The 26,760-nt window shown below is 35.5% G+C and overlaps 1 protein-coding gene across 2 annotated transcripts in view; it reads right to left on the bottom strand.

Moving 5' to 3' along the window:
- MCPH1 (microcephalin 1) overlaps nucleotides 1-26,760 on the bottom strand; it is a 130,679-nt gene that overhangs the window by 3,132 nt on the left and 100,787 nt on the right. For both annotated transcript variants that reach the window (XM_048078040.2, XM_048078042.2), the window contains one exon: nucleotides 961-1,198. In XM_048078040.2, the coding sequence (XP_047933997.2) occupies nucleotides 961-1,198 (238 nt within the window). The remainder of the gene's footprint in view (nucleotides 1-960; nucleotides 1,199-26,760) is intronic.

Here is a 26,760-nt window from a genome sequence, read left to right on the forward strand (position 1 = left end):
GGTCTTTAAAGTCTTCTTCAAAGCTAGAGAAAGGCACAGAGAAAGCTAGAGAAAGGCACACGTAGAAAAACGATACCTTCTCCTTGTGCATCTCTTTCAACTCTTCACAATTTTATCTTCAGGTATCAAGTAACACTTGCATTTAGACAAGTATTCTCTTATGGCTCACTTTACATTTCTCCTTTTGAATTATTTTCTTTCAGGTTTAAGTCATTATGATCTGATAGCATTAACAGTCAAGAGATTAGGACTTACTTATGTAGTCTCATATAACATCAATTTGTATTGTACAGTTACTGCCAGAGTTTGAGTGGGGTACTATCTAGAGGAGTTTGACATAAAATTTTATTTTACATCTGAATCCCTGCAATGAGATAACCTTTAGAACTGTGATGGAATAATGGAAAAGTAATGGACTAATAGCTCTTAGGAAACTAACAGAAGATTTTAAATATAAACTTTTTCCAAGTGGAAATCAGTGACTGCAGAAAACTGTCTGTCAGATGTATAACATATAGTTCAGGACAGGTTATCAGAGAGTGCCTGTTACTGCATTTCAGTAGTGCTATGCCAGTTTATACCAGTTAAAAATCTTTCTTATTGTGTCTTAATAAATTGACAAACATTTCTTTTTTAAAAAGAAATTATCCTGTGGGATTTTCCCATAATCTAGTTTGTTTTAAATGAGAAAATCATATACAAGACAAATTTGAAAAAAATATATATTTTTAGATTAAATTTGTTCTTCATAAAATTAAAAAGGTGAGCAGCCAGATCATCACAAAGAAGCCTTAGTTTTTAACAGAACGTCCTCAGCACAGAGACAACCTTACTGAAAACATAACTGTAACAGTCTGTTCCATCTCCTTCTCCATAACCTCAGTTTAGTAAACAATTTATAGTCCAGTTTTGAATACATATTCCATAATATTTTATATGGGTTGAAGTATAGTGTCTTACCTAATATCCATTTTTCTGATAAACATTTTATTTCCTGGTACTTCTTTCCTGGGTATTTTCCTATGCAGATTTTTGCCTGACGTAAGGCTTTACATACTTTTCCTCCTGACAGCTGTATAAGTTCAATCAGATTTTTGCAGGGCGGCTGACTGGTGGGAGATACAAACATTACAGGCTGGTTTGAAAAGAGATTCTGCTGGTAGTTTCCTGTTGATAGGTGACGCTGAAGTCTGCAGATCTGTATGTGAGGAAACAAAGAAATTGATAAACGTTGTGGTATATTTCCACTCAGAGTAAAACTAATCATTCTCTTCATTAATTCAGGAAAAAAGAATGAGAGAACATGAATACAAACTTTACTTTTCATGTCTATCAGAAACTCTTGGGTAAAATTTACAATGAATTTTCTGTATTTTATTGTTTTATTTTTTTGATATAGAAACTAAAATTACCATATATGATACACTTGATTGATATAATTCCAAAACCAGAGCTGAGACTCTTAAGTCATAGGCCAGGTGGCTTACCTGTAAGACCTCTTAAAGCTCTTGACAGAATTATCTTTCACCATAATCCTACATTCTTATAACAGTGCCATTACATAGACGTTGTAAAGGATTTTCTAAATAATTAGAGTATTTTGGCAGAAATACAAACTGTGAGAGCCTTTACAATATATAGTGTTCATCAGTTTGTATCTGGGGGCTTTACAAATATATCTAATTGACAGTTTGAATGAATTTGTAACCTCTTTACCTCTCCTGTCTTCCTGTACCAACTGCATTTTCTGTGAGATACATGAAGTGACATAAATGTAACAGAACTCACAGCAAAACTGACTGTTTCATGTAAACACTTCTGTCTACACAAAAGCAAAAAAGGAAGTCCTCTGTGAATATAGTGTAGCCTCTAATGCTATCCAATAAAAACCTTGATTTATATGGGGCAAATTTTCTTATCTGTATATATCAGACGGGACAGTGGTTCAGCAATTAAAACCATTTCCTGTAGGTATACTGTGCATGAAAGCAGTGCACAGAACAAGTGTACAACCCATGGTAAGCAATATAAAGTTTTAATACTAAAATAAATGAAGAATCAAGCCCGAAATTCTTTAAAGTGAGATTGCCATTGACCTGCCAAATTAATGTATTTAACATTTATGAGTCTGTATCCCTTGACAAAATTCAGAAAATATATAATGGTCTAGGAGTAAGATGAGAACAAAAGTAAAGGTTTCATGTTATGTGATGCTCGGATTTTTTCATACAGATGAGCAACATAAGCACGTTATATAGCAAAAAGGACACTGTATATATCTGGTTTACATAAAAGGGCTGAACTGCAGTCAGTGAAGAGGTGTAACCAGTAGCTGAAGAAATTACTTGTTGAGTGGATTCCTTCCTCCAGTGCTGGCACAAAAGTACTGTGAAACCACAGGCACTTAAGATGTTAATGCAATAGTAGATGTGCTTTGCAGATGTGCAGCCAAAATAGTCTTCACCTGGTTTACAAGGTCTTATAAAGCCAAATACTTCCATGGAGTCTTCGCAGATTCTCAGATGAAAGTCAAAGTACGTTGCCTTAGCACTTATGACCAATTAGGCAGGTCACCAGTGAAGCGTGAAGCCCGTGCTTCATAGCTCGGGTCATTTCTGTGCCACTGTCTTGCGTGCCGTTCTTGGACAAGTCAATCCAAACTTGAATTCTGAGCTCTCCTCCATCAATACCGAATTCAGCTTTCTGTTCTAGTTAATTCCTTGGCTGCTCTCTTGAGAATAAAACTAAACTGATTCTTTGTATTCTGAATTCAGCAAGTTATAAAGACAGTGAGTGCTACGGATGAACCAGGCCAAAAAAACCTGAAGCACAACCCAAAAATATAGCCTGTATTTTCTTCTCCTTTGTGAACTTAGATTTATGAATGACATGGCACATAATCTTGTCTCATGGAAGCCAAAGAGCTTCTAAACAATTTTTTGAGCACAGCGTCGAAGCAGAGTTACATTGCAGAATTCAGAGGACCCCAGCTCAGTTCAGAGAAAGAGCGTTAACTCTTGGCCAGACAAATGATCACAGGCAGAGAATTGTTCAACATTCATGCAGTGAGCACGTCTGATTGCAATTGCTGTACATATGTTGGCACGTGATACTTTACACATGTGCAGATCTGTTTTTGGACTTTGTATGTACCACCTTTCTCCATCTGAGCAGAATGCTCCTCTAGAAACATCTGGATGCTGGGCATCTTGATGTCATGAAATACCGAAAACTATGCACTGTACAGTTTTAACATATGGTATCAGATTTAGAATTTGGCAGGAGTATCACTGGCCAATGGGCCTTGTGAGCCTTTGAGGCCATGATCAGTGGATCAGTCCCATCAAATGGGACTAGCTCAGGCACATAAAACACTTTGCAATCTCCAAGTGGTGTCTATGGAGCAGTTTCATGATTTTAGTATTACTGGGACAGCAGTCATTCATTTTTATCATTAAAATTATGTGTGGTCATGAAACTACAAAACTGCTTGTGTTAAGCATGGTCAATGAATTAAAGAACAAATTATAGTCAAGTAAAAATAGTAGTCCCTTCACATCAATCTCAGAAAAGCTTCATGACAGATACAATGTGATAAGAGAAGATCTCTGAAATTGTTTATTTGGATGAATCAGCTGCAATGAATGGAGGAAAGACAATTAGCATGAGACTTTAATGTTTGTTTACCTAAAACGAATCAGGTTTAAGTCATGGAGACAGATGTTACATTGTTTTTGTCAACCTGGAACTCCACATTTTTAAAGACAAAAATGATTAGTTATGAGAAGCTGTTATCTTCAAAATGCAACAGGACTTGTTTTAGACAGAAGACAAAATATAATTGTTGCCGTCCTGCTATTTCACATATTTTAGAGAATATGATTGAAAAGAGCGGTGTTCCCACTTCCTCAACCATTTTCCCTGAAAGCATTTCCTTGCTTCCACCACAATGAAAACTATGGTAGGTCTTCATATAGGAAGAACTTCTGGATTAAGTTAATAATAAATGCAAATACATACACAGCTAACCAACAAATCAAGAAATTCAAAATTTGAGCACCCAACACTTGCCTCAGCTATGCTCACAAACAGCTTGATTTATTCTCCATGTTTAGTGTACGTTAAAGGAACCCAGGACAGTGAAATTCAGACATGCGATAGAGATTATGTTCTTCAGCTTCCATTACAATTCCAGCTGTGTGTATTACCAACTCATTCACCAAGAGGATGAAGTAGGAATACAATACAGCCCTGATATATCAGTAAAGGACAGCTTCGGCACGGAACTTCACATTCACTTTTCCTTCACCTGAACCACCACTGCAGCTGTGCTTATATTTGCTCAAGCACGCAGGATCTCCACACACATCCTCCAGCCAGGGAAAAGCAGTAGCATTCATGTTCAGAGCTCATGGAGCATTTTGGAAGGTTAGCTTTGCTTTCTGGACCACTAACCTGAAAAATATGGGACTCGCCAGTTGTTGCAGAGGCAGCTAGCCGACCACACACTGCTGGGCTGTGGGATTAAACAGTGCAATCTAGCTCCTACACCGAATTGACTCAGCTGCCTTTGCAACATCAAAGAGTTCATGGCACTCCAGGAGCGCTACCAGCCCTTTGAAACCATACTGATTTTGGGTAAGCGGTGAAAAAAAAATAAATAATTCCTCAGAAGAGACCAAGCCTGGGAAAACTTCACGCCCCCTAAAATAATTACTTCCACAAATTGTGTATATATTAGTTGGTAGTTATAGTTACAGACGTGTCAGTCTGTACTACAACAGACAGCACCACTGCCTGCTATGCTATCAGACACTGACACCAATTTTTCTTTCTGATCAGATGTATTAGCAATGATCAGAAAAACAGAATCTCATAGAAGAGAATCTCACAGAATCTCATATTTACTCTTTTTGTTAAAATCTTGAGTATTAGGAGTCTCGTTCTTTCACTAACTGGATGAATGGCAGGACAATACCTATTATATGTACGCGTGTCTCAAAAATGTACCATTAATGTACGTTTGTTGAACTTACATTTTGAAAGGAAAAATTGCTCTTGAGAGAAATAAAACTTATGGAGAGTGTAAAATAAAAACTACAACTTTTCTTCATTATAAAAAAGAAATACATTTCACCAACTCTCCTCTCTTCTATGACTGGTTTTCAATCCCCACAAAACAAAAGTGCATGTATTAAAACAAAACAAAACAAAACAAAACAAAACAAAAAACTTTGTAACTTTGCCTAGAACTTTATGAAAATAGCTCTTGCTGGGTGGGGTGCGGGAACAAACACAAAACCCCATAAAAGTCCAAGGATTTGATCTTTGTATGATGCTCAGGAAATAGCCATCAAGTTCCACAAAGGTATTATCTATTTGTTAAGTCAGGACCCAAATCTCATCAGCAAGAGAAGATGAGCAGAAGACAGCAATAGAGGGGAAAAATATGTGATTGTGTGCTTGCTTTTGCTGGGTGAAATGCTGGAAGTAATGGAGTCAAATTTGATTTATATTTTTTATAATACATCAATCTGTTCCCCCCCCTCCCCCTTTTCTTTGTTTTGTTTTAGTTCTATGTGAAAAAGTTAAGCTCAAGAACAAGAAGGAATGGCACACAGTTCATCATCAAGTGAATCATAACTTCAAGGTTTTAAGAAAACATTCAATTGGATAAGAGTTAAAATAAACTTGCCTTCAAATGTTAGTTTAAGTTACACATAAGAAAGAGTAATTTGTTTTCAGTAATAAATTATTTTTACTTCGTGAATTATGTATGTGCTTCTCCTAAGGTATATCTGATATCTGAACGGATACCTGAATTCAAGTAATAGAAAATGCAAGGAAACTAATCCTTCTGGATGTACTTGGACATTTTTCAGCAATTACACTGCTAACATCCTATGAACAGCACATGATTTTCGGTGTACTTTCAGAAAATAGCACATGAAGAAATTTTCAGTCTAAAATGCTCTTAGAGTAATAATACTTCACATAAATTAAATGGAGTATATGGTTCTGAATTATTACAATTAAGAGAAACTATTTGTAGGCTAGAATTCAAATGTGAATAATCTGTAATAATTATACATATCTCAAAAATTGTCATGTATTACACAATAAAAATAAGCATTATGGTAAATCTTTATTCTTAATTTCTGCTATTCAACAGAGATAAAAAAATCCACTAAAATAATCTTTAAATTTATTTTGTTATTACTACCTAACATATATAGGATCAGAAACCTTAGCAATACCTATTTGAAAAAGGTTTTTTTTTTAATATTTACTGAATTTATGAAAAGCTATATATTACATACTGATTAACGTTACTAGCAAAAATAATAGACATTTTATCAAATGCAAGCAGAAGACAAAATTGCAGACGTAAGACTGTGAGTTTTATAGCTTATAACTATCAAAAGAGAAAGTATTATTTCATTTGAAGTTGTTGAGAAATTACTTAATTCCATAAAGGAGAAAAGAATCTGACCATTGGATTAGTTCACCATTCTGATAAATGGTGAACTATACTAAATGCCATAAAACAAAATTGCTATAACAAAATGTCCAGCCTTTATAGTTTGATAATCTACAACTTTAACAAAAGAGGCACATAAAATAGTATATCCGTTTAGTATAGTTGATTGATGTTGCTGGGGAAATCTGAAGCTCTACTATATTAATATTCATATGATTTCAATACAGATAAATGTATGGGCCAAGTGACATCTGTGTTTCCAGTTTTTGTAATTTGTACAAAGACCTTGGGAAGAACACACTCAAAGCTACAGCACCGTTAGGAAACGTTACACTTGCATGGTTACATGCATTTTCAGACAGTCCGTCATTTCGTAAAAATTTAAAAGGAAAACACATATGTGGAACCCCATGTACATTTAAAGATCAAGGGCTCACATACATACACAAAAGTGAAGCATCAGCCTGCTTCTGATAAAGAGGGGTGTATTGCAGCGTGCAGACTTCTGAAAGTCCTGTTATCCTGCAGTGAGGAATTTGCAGAATCTGCAGGACCCTACCGGGATCAAGGAAGTTTGTGTTAACAATGCAGTAGCTCTCCTGCAGGACAAAGAAGAAACGCTCTTTTTCATCTTTCAAAATATCAGGTTTATTAGAAGAATGGAAACAACTAACCAAAACAGAAACTCTATTTTTGTAGGAAGAATGTGTGGCATACATACGTTTTCTACTTCAATTAAGAGCTCACCATTTTAGTTTTATTTCCTTGTGATTTACTTTAGCAGTTTGCTGGTTTTTTTTAAATAAAATTGACAATTTTAAAATTCAAATATTGATTAAAATCTCTGATTAAAAATTACACTGAAATGCTGTACTAGATAAATAAATTGGTACTCTCCCTTATAAAAGAGCATGTTAAGAGCTGGAAACAACTACACTCAGCAAGATGTTTCACACAGAAATAGATCTTTGGCTCTGAAAAGTCTTTTTCAAATCAATGGCACTTCACATAGATGCAGGACCCCAGCTGGATCAAGCCACACTATCACACTAGTGTCTCAGTAGCACCAATAACCTTATTCTACAGTTTAGCACAAAATGCATTTATCGTTGATAGAGCTGCTTTTCATCCTCAGAGCAAAACTCAATTTGCAGCATTCATACAAATTATTTCCAAGTAGTGCATGCATGTTTCTCAATCTTGATTGAAACAACTTTTCCACGGGATAGTGATATCTTTTGGCTAAAACAGAAGCTCTCTATCTGTCAAATTTGAGAAGCATAAGCCTTCAGCCAGACAGAAGTGAGAACTCGCTTCTTGAATGCTCATTCAAGCTACCTCAGCATCCCAGCACATGCACGCAGCCTGGGACGATGCACAGGCAGGCTCCGTACACGTCTGTGCAGTAGAAGTTGCACTGAGCCCAGAGCCAGAAGCAGAGGGAGAAACTTCTAAAAGATAGGGCGGAAAATTTGCTCCAGAAAAAAAGAAACTTTCTACGTCTGCTCTTGAAAAAGAAAAAGGAAAGTAAAAGAAGATAAATGACATACTGTAAAGACCCATATTATCTGGAAACTTCTTCAAAACACAGTTTCTTCCCCTCCTCTGCATAGTCCTTCATGTAAGTGTTTCCTGGCCAAGATGTGGGTGAAGGGAAGAAAGCTAGAAACCAGACAATTTAGCTAATACTGTTTCTTTCCACTACGTGTTGGCAGACAACCTTGCTTCTCTCAAACCCCATAGACTGATAAGAAAAGTTAATTTCACCAATTTATTCTCTGAAAGACTGAGTCTCACTGGGAATACTGTATGAAAACGTTTGGCAAATAAATCTACTGTTTGGCGGACATTCAAAATTATACTGGAAGATGTTTTGAACCATTTTTTCCGGCAGAGCAAATTTTTGCAGGAAAAAAGATAACAAATTCACTTATTTTTAGTTTAATTTCCTTGTTTTCCAAAGCTAGAACTATTTTTAAATGCTATGTAATATCAACATTTTCAGCTATAGATTAATAAAAAACAAATCACGGCAAAACAATAAGTCTTTTCCCTGTTAAGTATGACATCTAATTAAGGAGCTGTATTTCCAATACACATCACTTAAAAACACTCTGTTAAGACTGTTAAGATGTGGTTATTTTACTGCGACTGTCTTCAACTTCAAAAACATTCAGAATTGAATACATTTGCACTCAGTTTCAACACAAAATAATTCTTTTTGAAATTAAAAAATCCTCTAATTACAGACTAGCTAAAGAAAGAAGGATTTTTTTCTGGATTAGAAAATGTTCACAACTTGTTTCAGGAATGCCTCAAGAACTTGTCCACCTTAACTGCTGTCTAATTTCAAGAGATTGAAACTCAGCTGACCATCAGGCAGTAATGAGATTGCAAACTGCAATTGCAAATTTATGTCAAAATTCTGCGTATAATTACTATTTATAATTGGGTGTTTTTTTACTCACATGAATATAAATAAAGCAGCACTGTTCCACGTATCCCTCTGAAGTGGTATACCAGTGTGCGACATACAACTCTATGCCACACATCATTGGCATACCACTAGCTTACATAGACTACAAGTGACAAGCCCCCAGGAATCCCCATAAAATTCAAAGACAGAAATTCTCAACCTCCATGCACAATCTATTCCAACGCTTATCTCCTTGTACAGGCAGAAAGCTTTTCCTAATAATATAACCTAAATTGCCTTTGCTGCATTTTGAGCCCATTACTTCTTGTCCAAGTGCCAACGGACACTGAGAACAATTTATTCTCTTCCTATTTGCAACAACCTTTTAAATACTTGAAGACTGCTATCGTGTCTCCCCTCAGTCTTCTATTCTCTAGACTAAACAAACACAGCTCTTTCAGTCTTTGCTCATGGGTCATATTTTCTAGACCTCTGATCATTTTGTTAGTCTCCCCTGGACGCTCTCCAATTGATCCGCATCTTTCTTGAAATGTAGTGCCCAAAGCTAGACACAATACTCCAGTGCAGGCCTTACCACTGCTGCATATGCTGCAAACTATTTGTGTATCTTAGAGCATTCCTGTTAACATATCCCAGTATGCCTGCTTCTTTCATCAGAGTAAGACACAGGTGACATATGTTCTGTTTCGGATCTTCTAAAACGCTCTTCTGGCAGCAATATTGCATTGTCAATCTCATTTTGTATGTCTGCAGATGATTATTTCTCCTCCTACTTTGCACATGTCTTTGCTGAATTCCATCATACCAATTTCTGATCATTCCTTATTCCTTTTAAGGTTATTTTAATTCCAACCTTTCCTTACGCACATGAGTAATGCCATCGACCTCAATTAGACTATTTGTCTGTACAGAATTAGGAATTTGTAAAAATCTGTGCAGGACTGGGAGCTTAAGTATGCAAACAATTTATCAAAAAGGGTTTTTCTGCAATAATTACATTCTTTGGAACAGGATAAGCGACATGAATAACTAATTGAAGTGAAACAACACCTTTATATTCAAGTAGACAAGTGGACAAAGTCCACGTAGACTGTGATAGGAATTGCAGTGTAAATGGCTACAACTTAAAAGCAGTTTGAGATTCTTTCATCAAATCCATATTTTAATTTGCAATATTGATAACAACAAAGCTGGCTTTAAGAAGCTGGGCAGCAGATTACCACTTACAGAATCAATCTACAGTTCTACTACTTTAGGTCATGATTAATCAAATTTTTCTGCCCGGTAGCTTAGAAAAATCCGAGATAACAAATGAAGGATATGGATAGGACAGCTATAAAGTTTATGCCAATGACTGACAAGTGTGCTGGTGGGGTGGCCTCATTCTGTGTATGATGAAGAGCTGATTTGAGCATACACAGATCATCTGTGCAGGAGATCTTCAGTGAGCCTTACTGAATCCACCATTTTCTATCTGGCACTACTGGTAGGACTCTCCATCTGACTCAGTTTATATGTTTATATGTCTCAAAATTGAAAAGGAAATAAACTAAAACCAGAAAGTGTTTTCTCTTAACTGGGACAGCTGACAGTTGAACAAATGCAGTTGTGCCAACACAAACGAGAAAACCCTCAGCCTCCCAGTGATTTGCACTAGACAAGTATCAGCAGCTTTAAAAGGTACGCACTACGTGCATGGACCTGGTTTTCTTCATGGTTGACAAAGATCTGTTCTTGCTGGATATATTCTCACAAGACCTTCTGCGGAAAAGATACATTCTCCCTGGTTTAATTCAAGATGGGAGAGTGTTTTTGAAACTAACCTCTTGGTCATTCCTATTTACTGATCTTCTGGTTCCTGTTGTGGAGCAGCCATCAACTGCACAGGATGGGACTCCTTTTGGATGGAACAGAACCAGAAGATGTGCATGGTTGAGGGGACCGGACTGGATCTTGTCCAGACCCCTGAGCCAAGCATTGTGTGCAAGGTGCTCTCAGCATGAACTCTGCACATCCACTCTGCAGATCCATTCCCATTCATCTGCGCTAGTGGTGTATAGACATTTACACAAGTGAGAATGAAGTCACTTTGGGCAGATGTAATAGGGTAGCGACATAGGTATGGGATGCTTCTTTTAAACTGACTTCTTACCTGCACATAAATAACAAGCTCGGCTAAATTTACCATTATTTTTTTTAATGCTAACAGTTGTGACTTGCCCTTATTGTCATCTCATAGCTCATTCTCACATGGCAACAGTAAGAAGCTATACATAATTTTTATATAGTATCCTCTAGGCTTATTGAACTCTGAACCCACATAAGGCTAATTATTATTATTTACATACCAGTACCTATTGCATGAGACAGTACCTAGCCTATTAATACATCATTAATTTCAGCGAAGAAGTAAGGAACTAAATATTAATGAAGGAAATAGCATGTTTAATCACAGGGGAGTAAACATATCTGCATTTACACAGAATGAAATAATACATTTCAAACTAAGTATATTTCATTGGTGAAAGGCTGTACTGAAACAGCAATTCCATAAGATAACAATGTGCTGCAATTCACTGAAATCAACTTGATATTCCCCTGGTTGAATACTACATAAAATCAAAACATCAAACATGGAAGACTAGTATTTGCATTAAATACATTGAAAGGGATAATCTTACTTTAACTACCTTAGACTTTTCAGATACTGAATCATTCTGGACAGGTTAACTTTCTATTTAATCAACACAGGATATTGTGCAGTAATATCTTCAAAAATGACATTTGTTTTGCTGGTTTAGGGATACGGAGAATCCTTCTTTTTGCCTTTAACAGTAAATGATAAATCCAGTGTTGTCAACAGATTTGCTATACCTGGCAAAGTGCAGATGAATAATGCTTTGATAAATAAAAGGGTTTTCTATTCCAGTAATAACAAAATCAGTGATCTTGTTGAAAGGAAAAGCCTGGCAAATGTGAAGGGTTACACGGCTGTTCCCAAAAGGCTCTTTCCACAAACAGTTGTATTAACCCACAATAAAAGTAATCTTAGCATTAAAAAAATCCTCGTTTTATCTTTAAAATAAGATTATGTGAGTCCTTTTGCTCTACCTCAACTGACTGAAATGACTGAAGCAAAGGCAGAGTACATTCTTCTCTCTACTCTTCAGTTTTAGCTGAATGCCATTGCAACGCCCAGCAGTAACTCAGTGTGTGCCAAACATGAATATTTTTAAGCGTCATTTGAGTTTTAAAGGCTACAGTAAGTGATGGGAACACAATCGTCTTGGGAATCTACAAATAACTTTAAAAAAGCTCATAAATCTGGCTTTCATGGCTTGCTTTTCAACAGCTTTATGAAATATGTCAAAGCTTGAACATGATCAGTTCATTTTCCTTCAAATTTCTTAGGATTGACTTTTCTCAATCTTTTTTTGATATGGTTCAGTGAGACAAATAAGACAGACTTGGCTTTAAAAAAATAGGCATCAGCAAATTAGTTTTTAAAAAAGTTTCTCGTTCATTTTATTTATTTATTTTTTAAGTATCAACAGAGGAAAACAGTACCATCTAAGTAGGGCAGCCTGAAGTATTCCCTCACTAACAAAAATATAAAATGCTTCTGTTCAGCAGCCAATCTATTACAACATAACAGGACACCTAATAATGAAAAAGCAGTGTATTAATAAAAGCTGATTTTTTTTTTGTTTTGTTTTTTTCTTATATTGTTTAAAAAAGATGCCTGGTAATGACTGAGCACAGCAGAAGCCCTAAGAGTCACTTTCAGAAGTTGTATGGAATTCTCTGTATTTAGAGTGAGACACGCACTGCAGTGAAAAGTAGCAGGGAATGCTTGTTTTTTAAAATACAAACTAAAAGCTCAGTTGAAATTACATCAATATTAACAGAGAAACACCTTTAAAGTTGTCTAAGAACTACTAAAATAAACTCATTCAAAAGTTTACTTGGCATCAAACAAATCAGTGCAACCTATGGAATTCTGCAGGCTGCAAATAATATAACAGCTTTGGGCAACTTTTAGACATTCCTGATAGAACTATGATCACCATTCCTTCTGGTCTACAGCTTCCCTGATCAGCAGCAATAATTGCTCCTCCATGGCAGCAATAATTACCTGTGTGCAATAACATCTCTGCTTTGTCTAATTGTGTCATGTTAGACGAAAAGATCCCATGGGAAGTATGGAAAGCAAAGACACTTTACCCTCCAGCACTAATGGAGCTGCCAGCACACACAGCTGAAAAAAGTGTTTAAATATCTGACCAGGTGCTTTTCAAATGAAAAGAACTCAAGAAAAGATCTTTTTTGAGAGCACCACTTTCTTCATAGGTACTGAAGGAAGGACACTACAGAAAGTGACACGTTCTATTTGAAGATTCCTTTAATGAACTCTTGAACATTTTAGCATGGCAATAAATGTATGATTACCAAAGAAAGGACTTTTTGACTACATTTTGTCAGCAAGTTGTGATATTGTTGTCTATAGCTGAGGGATAATGAACTATGTTGAAAACACAGAATAATTTTAGTGTTATGAAAGTTAGCAGGGTAGAGCCGCAGTACCTGACACAGTTTATTTTCTCTGCACAGAAAGGTCTACTTTCTGTTCACTGCAAATGTAATCATCATTATTATTATTAGAAATGTTTTTATAAATTCCCTATGAAATTTGCTTTTGTTTTAAAATTGAGATTGCCAGCTATGACACGGTTAAAAACAGAAAACTAGACAGACTTATTATGGTAGTGGACTTTCAGTGACTTCTCATGGTAGCTGAGCAAAGTTTGTAGGGTCAGAGAACTGACCCTGTCCTCCGAGTTCCTTTCCTATATTCTTACTGTTCTTCATCTAAGAATTAGGCTGGACAGAGAGACTACTGCTTTTTAGCCTATCTGATTTTATCTGAAGTGCTTCAGTAAGAGCAGAAAGCCTTTTCAAGAGGTTGTCATTGCACAAGCAAGCTGTAACAATTCAGACCAAAAAATACTCAGCAAATACTGTATATAAACTATGAGCAACTGGATTTTTGAGCTTAGATGCAGGATAAATACCCTAAAGCACAGGAAGACTCAAACAAAATTACTGAAGTTATTTTCTAGTCAAACAACTCGATAGCTTAGATAGAAGACAAACGCTCAAGAATTCCTCCCCATCCCCACAGAAGAACATACACTTTATTTTTATTTTTTTTAAAGTAAAATATTGTAAATAAATATTTACTGCCTATGGCTCTATCCCAGTCCAGAATTCCCAGTAAAAACAGTTGGAATAAGGTGGGCATCACAGGAATACAGCTTTAGTCCTGTAACAATGCAAACTACCGTGATGGTAGAAGGTATTGTTTGCATGCATGTGCACTATACTATACTAGACACACTACTTAGGTGGAGTGTATGGAGATGGAGAAAAAGATGGAGAAAAAGAATTTAATCTAGCTAGCCCTGCATAAGGCAAAGATTTATAAATGTCCTGCAAACTCACTGAATCATGCATCTATTTTTGTTTTAAAGTTATATTAACTTTATAATTTAGGAGCTGACATGATAGTCCTAATGTTACCCATGAATTTCTTCATTAAAACATTATTTCTGATTAAAGTGCTAATGCACTTGTCCTTACCTGATGGACAAGTATGGAGAGAGCTACATTACTCAGGCCACTGGTGGAGGAAAGGAGAATTCACTTTACAGTACTGGAGTACTTCTGGGGTTAAACAGAGGAACAATGATGATGGGATTTGGAGGGAATTCAATAAAATCATTCTCAATCAAAGAAGGCCAGTGTCATACAGACCTTTGAAGAAGGGAAAAAGCTGCCTTCTACAGAGAAAATACACACGCAGATTCCCAAGTGCCTTTTTGAAGATTTCACAGCTAAACAAAACTACATGGTATCACCATGCTCTTTTCTGCTGTATACCAGACCTATTATTACAAACAAATATGGCAATTAAAAAATAAATAATAAATACTAAACTTAAACCTACTGGTTTTATCATTTATCACCTTATCACAGATGATTACTTCTACAGTTTGCTGTAAAGCTGAAATCAAGTAGGAGATGATGAGAGGGAGAAAAATCAGTATTTTGATTAAGCAAGCTTTACATTTTTTCACAAATGAAATACATCAGAATTTTTATGCTCATTAAAAGCTGAATATATTCACTCAGACACAATCCAGTTGTACCAATGTCATACTCACAAAGCATGCACATCAGGGTGACAGCTAAAAAGCCACAGACCTTTGCACATAATCTAAAACTAAATCTGTATGTAATTTCCTTCCCTTTGTTAATTGAAGATTAAAACTAAATCAAGGGGAAGCCTTCTATGAGACTACTTCCAACAACAGATGACTCAACTAGCACCTGAGAATTTGTTGTACTTCTGTGTACTGAGGTTCTGAACTTCCTGTTTCAATAAAATACCAAACAAGTTGTGTTTCCTTTACAAATAAGCTATTACATCAAGCCCTGTTCCTATAATTTCAGTTTTTGTCTGCATTCCAACATTTTCTTTGGCAAATGTAGAAACATTCTAATTAAAGAGAAGAGAAAAACAAGCATCATTCATCATGGTAAGAATGAATGCTCAAGAGAACATCCTTACTGGTTACTTCTTTCATTCAGTTTAATTTGGCTTTTGAAGTACACCTAATTATGGCATGCAGTTGTCTGAGATGAAAAACAGGTAAGAGGGTTTTCACTAATAGTGCCTCATCAAAGCTATTAAAGGCAATAATCAATTCCCCTAATGCCATACAAACATAACAACATATGTGAAGTGATTCAAAAACATTTTTAGAACACTAGAAAACTTGAAATATACCATTCTGTACAGCAATTTTCACCTATTATCATAACTTGCTAGATCACAAAATACCAAAAAAAAAATAAGTCTTTTTTTTTTTTCCCAAACAGAAATGATCCTGTGTTTACCTCAGCAAGATCTATGAGGCCAGAGTTATAAAAATCCTTTACAGTGCCCTCTTTCCTTAATTTTCAGTTTTTGTTAACATTTAGGTAACAGACCAAAGGTCTCTTTCTACTCAATTTGCAAATGCCATGAGAAAGACAACTTGCACAGAAAAGTTAAACAGCATACCTACAAACACAACATAATTATCTGGTTAAGTACAATATGGCCCAAATATTACAACATATGTGGTTTCTTTCCTAAATTTATTTAACCTTGAAACTGGAAGTGCTGACTCACCAAGACAGAAGTTCAAATGTGAAAATGGCATTAAACCAGAAGCTGTATAATTACACACATTCCATTTTGGATATTACTAAAAAGTGTCTATGTGCACATTGTATCTTCATGAAGCACTGCTTCTTTTGCTTATAAATCACAGATAAATTGTCAGGCACGCACAGTTAGACACACAGTCACCTAGTTAGGGTTGCGTGCTAGACAAATTTGGAATGCCGTAGAAAAAGCAGGCCCTGTAAATGGTTGAAGACAGTAGAAAGTGCTGAAGACTTCTGGTAAGGGAAATAGCCAACACCACATCTTTAACATTCTTCAAAGACAGCATGAAACTAGAACTAGTCCAGTTAATCCTGAAAAAATTCATAAATTTGACAAATGATCCCAGAAAAGGCAGAATGCTTCTCCTGCTTTGTCTAATTACATGTCAAATGAAATGATACATCTCCTACATATCTCCTACATAAGTAAGCAGCAACTGGTCCAATCCACACAGTACCGAGTATGTGTCAGAATCACACTGTGTTACCGCTTCAAGAAAACACATATTTTGTTCTATAAACTTGTGCTAAGCAATACTGAAAACTCAATGGAATGGGAAAAACCAGCACTTTAGTTTGTGCTGTTCCTATTTTTTTTTTTCTTCTAAACCACAATTAACCCAGGCATATAATTTCAAACGACAAAGTTTTGCTCAAAACATTTTAATCAACATACACAGGGTTGTTTACATCCTTCATGTTGGACTAAACCCAGAATTTCAACACTACTACTCAATAAAACCTAAAGAGTTTGACCTTGCTTTGTGTTGAAACTGCAGCTCTTTCAGGAACTTGAAACTTACCTCAAATCACAGAGGAATGTCTGAGGCTAGGCAAATCTTTTGAAAGACTTCTAAAGTTTTTCAGTTTTAACTGAAAAGGTACCTCTTAAATTGATTCTTAAATGTGCATCTCCTTTGATTTTAGGAAATTAACATTAAATAAAAATTTTACATGTTTTCTCTGGATTCTCCAAAACTTATTACTTTAAAAGGTACTAATTAACAGATACTCTTAAAACAGCCAACAAAATTCAGCCCCTTTCAGACTACCCATAAAAATCCCCTCCCTCAGGCAAACATACTCCCATTAAAAGTCTCTCCCTACAATAGCTTTAAAAATAGTCATTCCATGCAGCAAAGCCTTTTGAAGGTCAGCAAAATCTGCCTGGAATCAGTTCCGCAGGTAGAAATCCCTTGTGTCAACTATTGCCAGAGTCTTCCACTTGAAATTAAGTTGATAATGCTTCAGGACTACAAATAAATTTGGTAAAACGGGATATGGATAAAGTGTGACCTTTCAGACTGGTCAGGAACAACAAAAAAAAAAAAAAAAAGAAGGATGGAAACATTCTTCCTTAGATCAAAAGGTCATTGGGGCAGACATTATCTTTTGTTTTGGATTTGTATAATGCACTAGGATGCGGAGTCCTGTTTTATGTTCAGTGAAAAATAATGACAGAAGTCTACCTTTCTAATAGTGAGGCCCTTTTTTGATTACAGCCTCTGGGACCATCTTTAGGCAACTATTAAATAGCAGTGTTTTTAAAAATCATGAATTTAGACAATCTTTTAAATAGTTCTGAAAAATAACTTCAATATACAAGACATAAATCATTATAAAGAAAACATGACAGTAGAACTTCTTGTCTTTGGAAAAGCCTCCAAGGTCTACAACAGAATCTCATCAACACATAATAAATCACAAAGCAGTAAGAACAAGAACAGAAGTATGTCTATATATACATACATACACACACAAGCCCAGTAAAACACAAACAATGCAAAATAAATCTGCTGAAGATGGAATTTGATTCTGCAACTATCTTATGAATAAATTTTATAACAAACAATTTTTTTTTTCATGTGGTTGGATCAAAGGTATGAGAGTCAGGAATCAAGGTGCTTATTACAACTTTTATATCTGTGAAACCAGGACTAGAAGGACAGAAGTTGGCATAGGTTCATGTAGCATTTTTTTCATATTAGCTGTGAATTATTTTAACCTCAATTTCTGGAAGACAGAGCACAGCACTTAACACCATACCTTAGACACGTTTATGAAAGAGTCTGAAAATAGAAGCTGTATCAGCTAAAATGTACTTTCTACTGCTCTCTGGAGATGAATAAGAATTTCTTTGTCCTGTAACTGAGAATTACATTCAGAAAAAATATCTTATTGGGTCTGTAGGCCATGATCCTACACTGTAGAGACTGTGCCATGGACTTCAGTGTCATAGGCTTTTGCAAGAACATAAGTAGAGTCGCAGTACATCCTGTTGCTTATGACTAAATGAAAGCATGGAACAAGGAATTTGTTAAAAATAAAGAAACTTTAGTTGAACTACTAAGATTCATTTTTGATGGAATCATTACATGACATTGTGTTTTAAGGGAGTCAGATTTACAACTAATTTTATTGCCTGGATATAGTGTACTACCATTATGATAAACAAAAACCACCAAGAGCACCACAGCAGCTGTCTCTACTAAAATTGCTAGACTAGAAATTTTCCTTTTCGAACATAAAGACAGTTATAAATAGTTTCCACAAACTTCCACCATATTGTGGCTTCTTCAGCACTTCCATCTAGAACTATGGTTAAATACATTACTCTTGGTATTAAAAGAATGATGAAATCTATCTGTGTCATATTATAATGGTAGGAGCACATAATTCAACACATTTTTTTCCTTTTATAAAACGATGCTGCTTGATATACACATTTTACTGCTCTACACAGAAGTAGTGCTTTATAATTTCATCATTTGAATAAATGGAATGTGTTTTCGACTGACAGCATTCTGACCATTACTGATAAACATTTCCCATAAACCTGATTTATTGTTATGCAATAAAATGTACATAAACAATTTCCTTCTACATAACAAGTGTGGGGATCATGTGAGACAAAGCAGGATTTCTGAAGCTTTAGCTACATAGCCCCTGTGGGGCTCCAATGGCTTAACCAACAAATAATCATTCATATGCAAGAGCCAAGAAAATTTCTACCATATACCGTCATGAAAAAATTACTCTTTCACCTTGTTCCTATAAGAAAGATGAAATACTAAGTCTTCTGTCACTACCATCCATACAAACAATTTACCTTTCACTCAAGAGATGTTGAGCATAAACACAGAAACTGTTTTTACTGAAGGATAAAAGTATTTAGACAGCACTGGCTGAAAACAGCCATATCCTAGGAATTAGGATATATTACTATCAGTTTACCCTAGGAAAAATAAAAGCTGAAAGCTGATTATTATTAGTATCAAGCATTATTGCAAAGTGTACGTGACCATCTGCCAGCAGGCTTGTAATGAATCATACAGGCAAACACAATCACAGTGCAACATCACCAGAAGAGAACAAATAGACAAAGGCACATAACCTTAACAAGGCTTTTGCTACTGTGGAAAAAAGACCAAAATAAAACTACTGTTTTTAAATGATTATACAACTTCTACACAGCTTCTCCAAACCCTGACTTTCTAGAAGTGCAAGGTTCAGAAAATAATATAGAAATAGGATGTGTTACAATTACAGCAAGCCAGAAATCTATCAGAACTCTATCAGTAGGACAATACAAACCTTAATTTCTTCCTAGCAATGAATATTGGCTGCAAAGAACACTCGGCCCAAGTCTGTTCTTTTTAATCTCTATACATTAATTTCAGCTTCCTCACTCCAAATTTTGCACGCTTTTCTGGTGACTTGTTATCACACTATTTCTCATACAAGTTTATGGAAACACATCCTAGTGTTTCTTTTCTTTTAAGGGTCATCTCTCAAGACACTTGGAATAAAACCAAACAGCAAACAAACAAAGACTGCAGCTTTGGTTTATGAAATGTATTCTGTGTTTATATGCAGAGAAAATTCTGGGTTGGAATCAGCCATCCTGTCAACACTTGGTGCCTTCATTTAGCAAAAACTTCGCATTCACTCATTTTTCATTTCCATGCTGTCCAGGCTAGTCAAACGCAGGGAGAAAACTGGTGGCATATACTAACATTACAAGCAAAACAACCAATAAAAAGTTTTTTTGTAACCAAAGTGCAGCAGTACATCAGGATTCTATTAGTGAGATCTGCACATCCATAATGCTGGAAGCAAGGACAAGAAAGTGGTAAAAAGGAATGACAGACGCTGATTTTTATCATGGGAGATTAGATACGTAGCTAAAACAGAACTAGCTGGTGTGACACATGTAAGTCGTTACAGGACATGATCAAGTGCTCAGATACATAAATCAAGTCCATCAGCCAGGGAAGCCACGCAGGTATGTGGGCAGCTTTCCCAAAATGGGTTCCTGAGCAATCATCGGATGCATATATAAAGTCTAACAGTTTCTGAAACTGTTTTGTTCCAGCTGTCTTGTCTGAATATGCTACATACATCTTAAAAAACATTGCTTGGATAAAATTGGCCTTTTGACTCAGAATGTCTTTGTAAACTAACATTTAAAGGACACAATCCACAAAAAACTATGTCTTCCTCCTTTCACTTTGAGCCAATTTCCCTGGTATGGAAGCAGGATGTACTTGAAGTTCTCATGTCTTCATTGGTAATAAAGGATAAAATTAGTGCCAGGCTCAACAATCTGTCTTTATTAAATAAAAATAGTAATTTGCATTCTCATCCTGAATATATGAAAGTTTTTTCTTGTCTGCAGCAGTGAATCAAATGAATATGGGGATTATTCTGAGTTGCACAAATACAGTGAAGACAGACTAACAGCAAGAGAATATGAGACAGACAAGCAGCGTATGACTCGCAGAAAGTGGTAGACTGATGAAATAATCTTTGAATCAGTATTTAAAGTGAGACCATGGCAGATGTAGTAACTTACGTATTACTTAAAATATGACAAATGGAGGTAAATAGTCTTCAGGATTCCTAATGATTGTGAGTCAAACTGCTTGGAAAAAGTGCATGTGCACTAACTTGCATATTATAAAATGTGCACTGGAAGCCACTACAGTGAGTTTTAGCTACCAAGTGTTATTCAGCTAAGCTTTCCTGGTAAACCAGGAAACTTGCTGAACAACTATAGTGACTGTAACTGCAATCCTCCTTCAGTGCTCCTGAAGGCAGGGCACCCAATTCCAGTTGAAACTGCAGTTTTCAAAGGTATTGAGTCATATTTGGATGTAGCTGTACTGAGAAGACTTGCTTTTCATTATGTACAATAAACACATGCATGCCAATAAAGAGGGGCTGATATGTATTAGATATATGAATAGATACAAGGAAAAACACTCAAGGGCAAAGTCAGATATATAAAATATTATCAGCTTTTACATCATCAATTTTAAAAATGTGAAAGAAAGGTCTTTCAATGAGGATTCCTGTAGAATTCATGTGTTCAGGATTGTGAATTGAACTACTCAGAGATCAAGACTCTGTCTTCCAAAATCATGCTAAAACCAAAATTACCATTTTTATTATTTTGTCGTCTTCTACTGATGCCTTGCAGAGTAACATTTTTATGCTTCTTTAGCCATGAGAAAAATTATTATTTTCCTTAAATCTAAGCCATCATTTTTACTTTATCTCATTAGTTCAAAATCTAGGACTTAACAGAGCAGAATAGCCAAGTTTTGTTTTGCACTGTTTTTGCACCCCAAAAGAAAGTAACACTTGTTTTTTACCCCAAAACTGTTGAGAAAAGTTATAATAGCTACGGTTAAGCTTTCAAACATAACCTGAAGTATTCATGCACATAAGGTATTAACAGGCTCATATATTTATCCATGTTTATGAATCAGAGTCACATTTGTTACCTAGAGATGCAAAGGGACACATACCAGGATTTTTGGAAGACTCAAAGCCTAATAAGTTTTGATGTACGTTGTGTGTTATCTTTGCAAATCTGACTGTCATTCACTTATGACAATTAAAAACATTTTAAAGTTTTAACCAGAAAACATTTGACAGACTAGAAAGTAGAGAATACGTCTTACTATTCTAGATACAGGGTCTAGACACCACATTCAGCTCAGAGACATTGTTAAAGATTGACTAGAAAAGCTGAGACCAGAGTGGAATATAAACATTAAAAACAGAAAAAGGGTACAGTGATCACTTATTCTCTGGTTCTGTTCTCTGGCCTGTATCTTTTCTTTCTGCAGGCTTGGCAGGTGTCCTGTGTAATTAACAGGAGATGTCCTTTATTACACCATCAAGTCTTGTGTCTCACATGAAAAGCGTATGGGGCATGGCTTTCCACTTATTTTCCTAGAAACCAGTCCTAGTAAACTGGAAAAATAACACAGTGCTTCCATGGATGAAACATGCATGTATAACATCGCAGACACAGTACCAACCTCAGTGTATTTGACATTCACATGCAGAGCTGTTAAACAGTCTGAACAGTCTGCAGCTGTCCCGAATTTCAACATTTAGTATTAAGGACTTACAATGCCACTTCCTACTTTTAATGAGAGAAAATTAACTAGGGAAAACAAAACAAAACAAAAAAAAAACAAAAAATAGATAAGACACTTTTCTTCCTTTATTTCTGATCGTATATATCTTCATTTCTGCTGGTCTTCTATTAATTTAAATTACTTCAACCCCCCGGTTTTAATAAGGGGCAGTACTTACTACACCATCTGCCATCTCATTTTCTGGAAATGAATGCCTCATTCTGACATGAAAGAGCCAGCAAAGATATGGGGTTTAATGAATGAACAATTAATGAATTCACAAACACTGAGAAATCAATGGGAGTGAATCAAGTGTCATTTACTCTACAGCCTGGTTCTTGTTTGGACCATCTGTGAAAGGCAGTATCTTAAGTAGTAGTGATACTTCTTGAAAAGACTTCCAGTTGTTTAACTAGTCAAGTGAGCGTTTGGTGAGAAATCTGTTTCTTTAAAGAAAAATTCTCACTGTGTAAATTTCATGCAAATGGCAACCGGTTGAGGATTCACACATTCTAGCTTACTTTTAAAATACACTGCTGTTTCAAATAAAGGCAGTTCTTGGCTACTGTTCATGTCATTAACAGCTTGAAAAGCCTTGGGCCATCCTCTGTGAGCAGACACAGGGTATTTGCAAATTACAGTAATGGAGACCAGACCCACATTTTGTCTACTTCAGCAGCTCCTAACCACAGTGCGCACCACACACCTCAGAAAAAGCTTCTGCCTGATACTAGAAAAGCCTTCTAAATGAGAGGCCCGCAGGTTGCCCTTAAAGCATCACCTTTTCCTCAGTCCTCCAGGCTCTCAGTTTATTGAAAGCTCTGTCTTAAAAAGCATGTGCTATTTTTCTTTATTGGGTGTACTGCAGGCTAAAACTGCACCAGCAAAGTTAGGTGAGATGTAGGTGAGTGCAGTTTTTCTCCACTGTACTGCAGAACTAGTGAGGTAAAAAATCTGAATACAAGGGAGCCTGCTTCACATAGAAGAAAATAGAGGTTTTAAAAGGCAGAAAAGAATCTGTTTCAAGTTAATGAAAACCATCAGCAGTCTGATTTTAATGTAAACTTTATGGATTGTTATGTTGATAATCTCTGTGAAGCACATTTTTTACATTATTTATTGTAAACATTTAAATAAGCATTTTTCCTAAACCTGAAAACAAAAGTAGCAATTAAGCAACTGATACCTGAGAATAATTTGGTTGCAAATTTCTATTAGTCAAGCAGGTTCACTTGTGGGAAGCAATACTCCATGAAACACAATCCCACTCAGTATTTTAGTAATAGGATTAACTATATTCTCTTAAATTTAATCACTAGAATTAATAATATAAAATGCAGTTTTTCCACTACTGCAATGAAATTTAAACCACAGTAATTTCCAATATTAAACCTCTGCTGCTAATAGTGCTAATAAGCTGTGCTTATCAGTTTGCAGGCATTAATATTAACTTTTGGCTGATGGTTTTAATTTCATGACTGTGAGAAAATGGAAGAATTATTTCAAATATATTAATTATATTTTTATCTGAAGAGGGATATTTTTCACATGGAGGTCCAACATAAACATTTTTCTTTCTTTCAACAAAGTGATGTGGTTTAATGAGAGAAATTAAAGATGAAAAAGCTTATTATGTCACCTAATTCTTACTGCTGCCAGTATAGGATTTTCCTTTACATATTTCAGTGTTTTGGCAAACCATATTAAATTACTCATGCAGTGGGGATTCCATCACTTCTCATGAGAGGCTTTTCTACAGCCTAATAGATCTTAGCCTCTGAAAATATTTTTGTACTTGGTATGAAATTAAAATGAAGTGCAAGCCATAACTCCTAACTATTTCCCTGCCTGCAGTAGTCCTGCCTGGAATACCGCACAGCTGCCTGAAAACTCAGTCCTTTGCTAGCCCATCCCTTCTCGCCATCTGTTAGGGAGGGCTGCAAGCGGGTTCTGGAACAGGCACTGTTTAAACATTTCAGCTGACATTTACCAAAGGTATAATGCTCTTAACCTTGAAAAACTTGAAAGAATTATGAATAATGCAGTTAGACCCAATTTCTTTATGGTCTGCTTTTTAATCAAGTCACAGTTCAAGTGCTGAAAGAGATGAGAGTCAAAACAATAAAGCTGGGATATAATAGTCTGAAAATTGTAAGAAAATTAAAAAAAAAAAAAAAGGTGATAATATACTAATAAAAACACTTCAAGATGAGACAATGGGACACATCTCAAAACTGGAACAACCATCACTTCTTCAATAAGTCAAACCGGAAATTTTAGCAATAGAAAAGAAATCAGGAGATTTAAAATTAATTTCTCATCATCTTTTGTAGAAAAGTGCTTTGTAAAAGGCTCTCGTCTTTCCTATGCAGTCCACAACAAGGTTTTTATAATAAGCATGAGGCCAGCTCTTGTAATGTGACCTGCATGTCATTCATCTCACCTAACTTCAGATGCTTTCACCTGAGCTTGTTACTCAAGAGTCAATCTCCTTATGATCAATAAAGAAATCTCTCTGGCTCTGCAAGGAAGCCTTGGGTGATTTGATGTTTATATTTAATCAAAGAATCCCACCTTGACACCTTACTCAAGGATACAATGATCACTGATAGAAAAGGAAACTATTCTAAGCCGGCTGATTTAAGAGAGATTCTTCTAATTGTCTTCTCATCATCAAGTAAATATTTTAAATTTAATGGAAACATTTTTTTTCTTAAAAATGATACTTGAGTAGTCAACAAGCAATGGAAGACAGAAATTAGTAGAACATCAGCTGTTTATTAATTTTACGGATCAGATTTGAAGTTATTAATGTTTAAGAAAAATGCTGTTCACTGGACATTGCTATTAATAACATCCCACAGGCTACATCTGAAGCAGTAACAACATCTAATACGTCATTTTACAGTAAAGATGAAGACTTATTTGTTATTTAGAATAGAATTCAGTCAAAGATTTGACTGAACATATTGACTTAAGAATCAAGTGAGAAGATACAGATCTTCTATAATCAAGTTTATCCTTAAGTTAGGAAGAGAAGACTGAACTAACTGATAATATTCATAAATACATGTTTGGCTATGGCTAGCCTGAATGTGAACTCATTTTCAGACACTACAGACTTCATCAGTGACCGCCACTGAATTTCATTTACATGTATTTCTAGTGGGACAAAATAAAGATTTTTTCAAATATTTGAATTTTCTCTACGTAGTGAAACTACTCAGTAAAAATTCAGATTTATATAAAGTAAAAGGGCAGTAAAAGGACTTTCTATTTAGCTTATATTTCAAGAAAAAATACCATTTAAATGATAGGGTACTCATAAGAGATTTGATCTTCTGTACACATTCCACTGGAGATGGAGGATTATCTTTCCAGCAGATGATTTATTTGGAGAGATAAAGAACAGGCTGTTACTCAGCCGGTAGGGTACTTATGTTAATATTTACCCAGCAGTAGGAGATTCACTCCTACCATGTGGAGATAAGTAGTCCACAAAGGAGCCCTACTCTTGGTATCAGTGTGCAGGTAATCTTTCTTCTGTTCCATCACAGGTTCTGATGCCTAACTAACAAGGGAAAAAAAAAAAAAAAAAAAAAAAAAAAGGCAAGAGCATGCTTATATTACCTTCCTTTGCTTCTGCAGCAGTGATACCAATGATAAAAAGAACCCCCAGTTTTTGGTGCAGAATCAGCAAGAGGCTTGGTACTGTTTTCAGAACTATTACTGGACTATGTTTATTAGAATTGAAGTAAGCAAAGATTTAACTTTATGGAGTGCAAAAATAGTATGCAGCTGCTCTATCCTCTCCAAATTACATATCCATAATACAGTTCAACAAATATGAATATATGAAAATACACTGCAAATATTTTTCTTGCACTCTCCATAAAAAGGTTAGCATATGTACTGTATTTTTTTTCTTGAGGGAAACAGATGTCAGGAACTAGGTACCTTACTGTTGCCATAAATGTCCTCTCTCTCTGTGAAAGCTTTGTTTATTCCTCTTATACAGTTTTTCACTTCCTTTTCATTCTCTCTTTGACATCAGTTTATCTTTGAATTCAGAATCTTGAACATGCTCTTCGGAAGTATGACATGCTGTTTTTATCAATGAAGTGCGCTGTTAC

The sequence above is a fragment of the Anser cygnoides genome, chromosome 3 (genome assembly GCF_040182565.1).
Source record: "Anser cygnoides isolate HZ-2024a breed goose chromosome 3, Taihu_goose_T2T_genome, whole genome shotgun sequence".
Classification (NCBI taxonomy): Eukaryota; Metazoa; Chordata; class Aves; order Anseriformes; family Anatidae; genus Anser; species Anser cygnoides.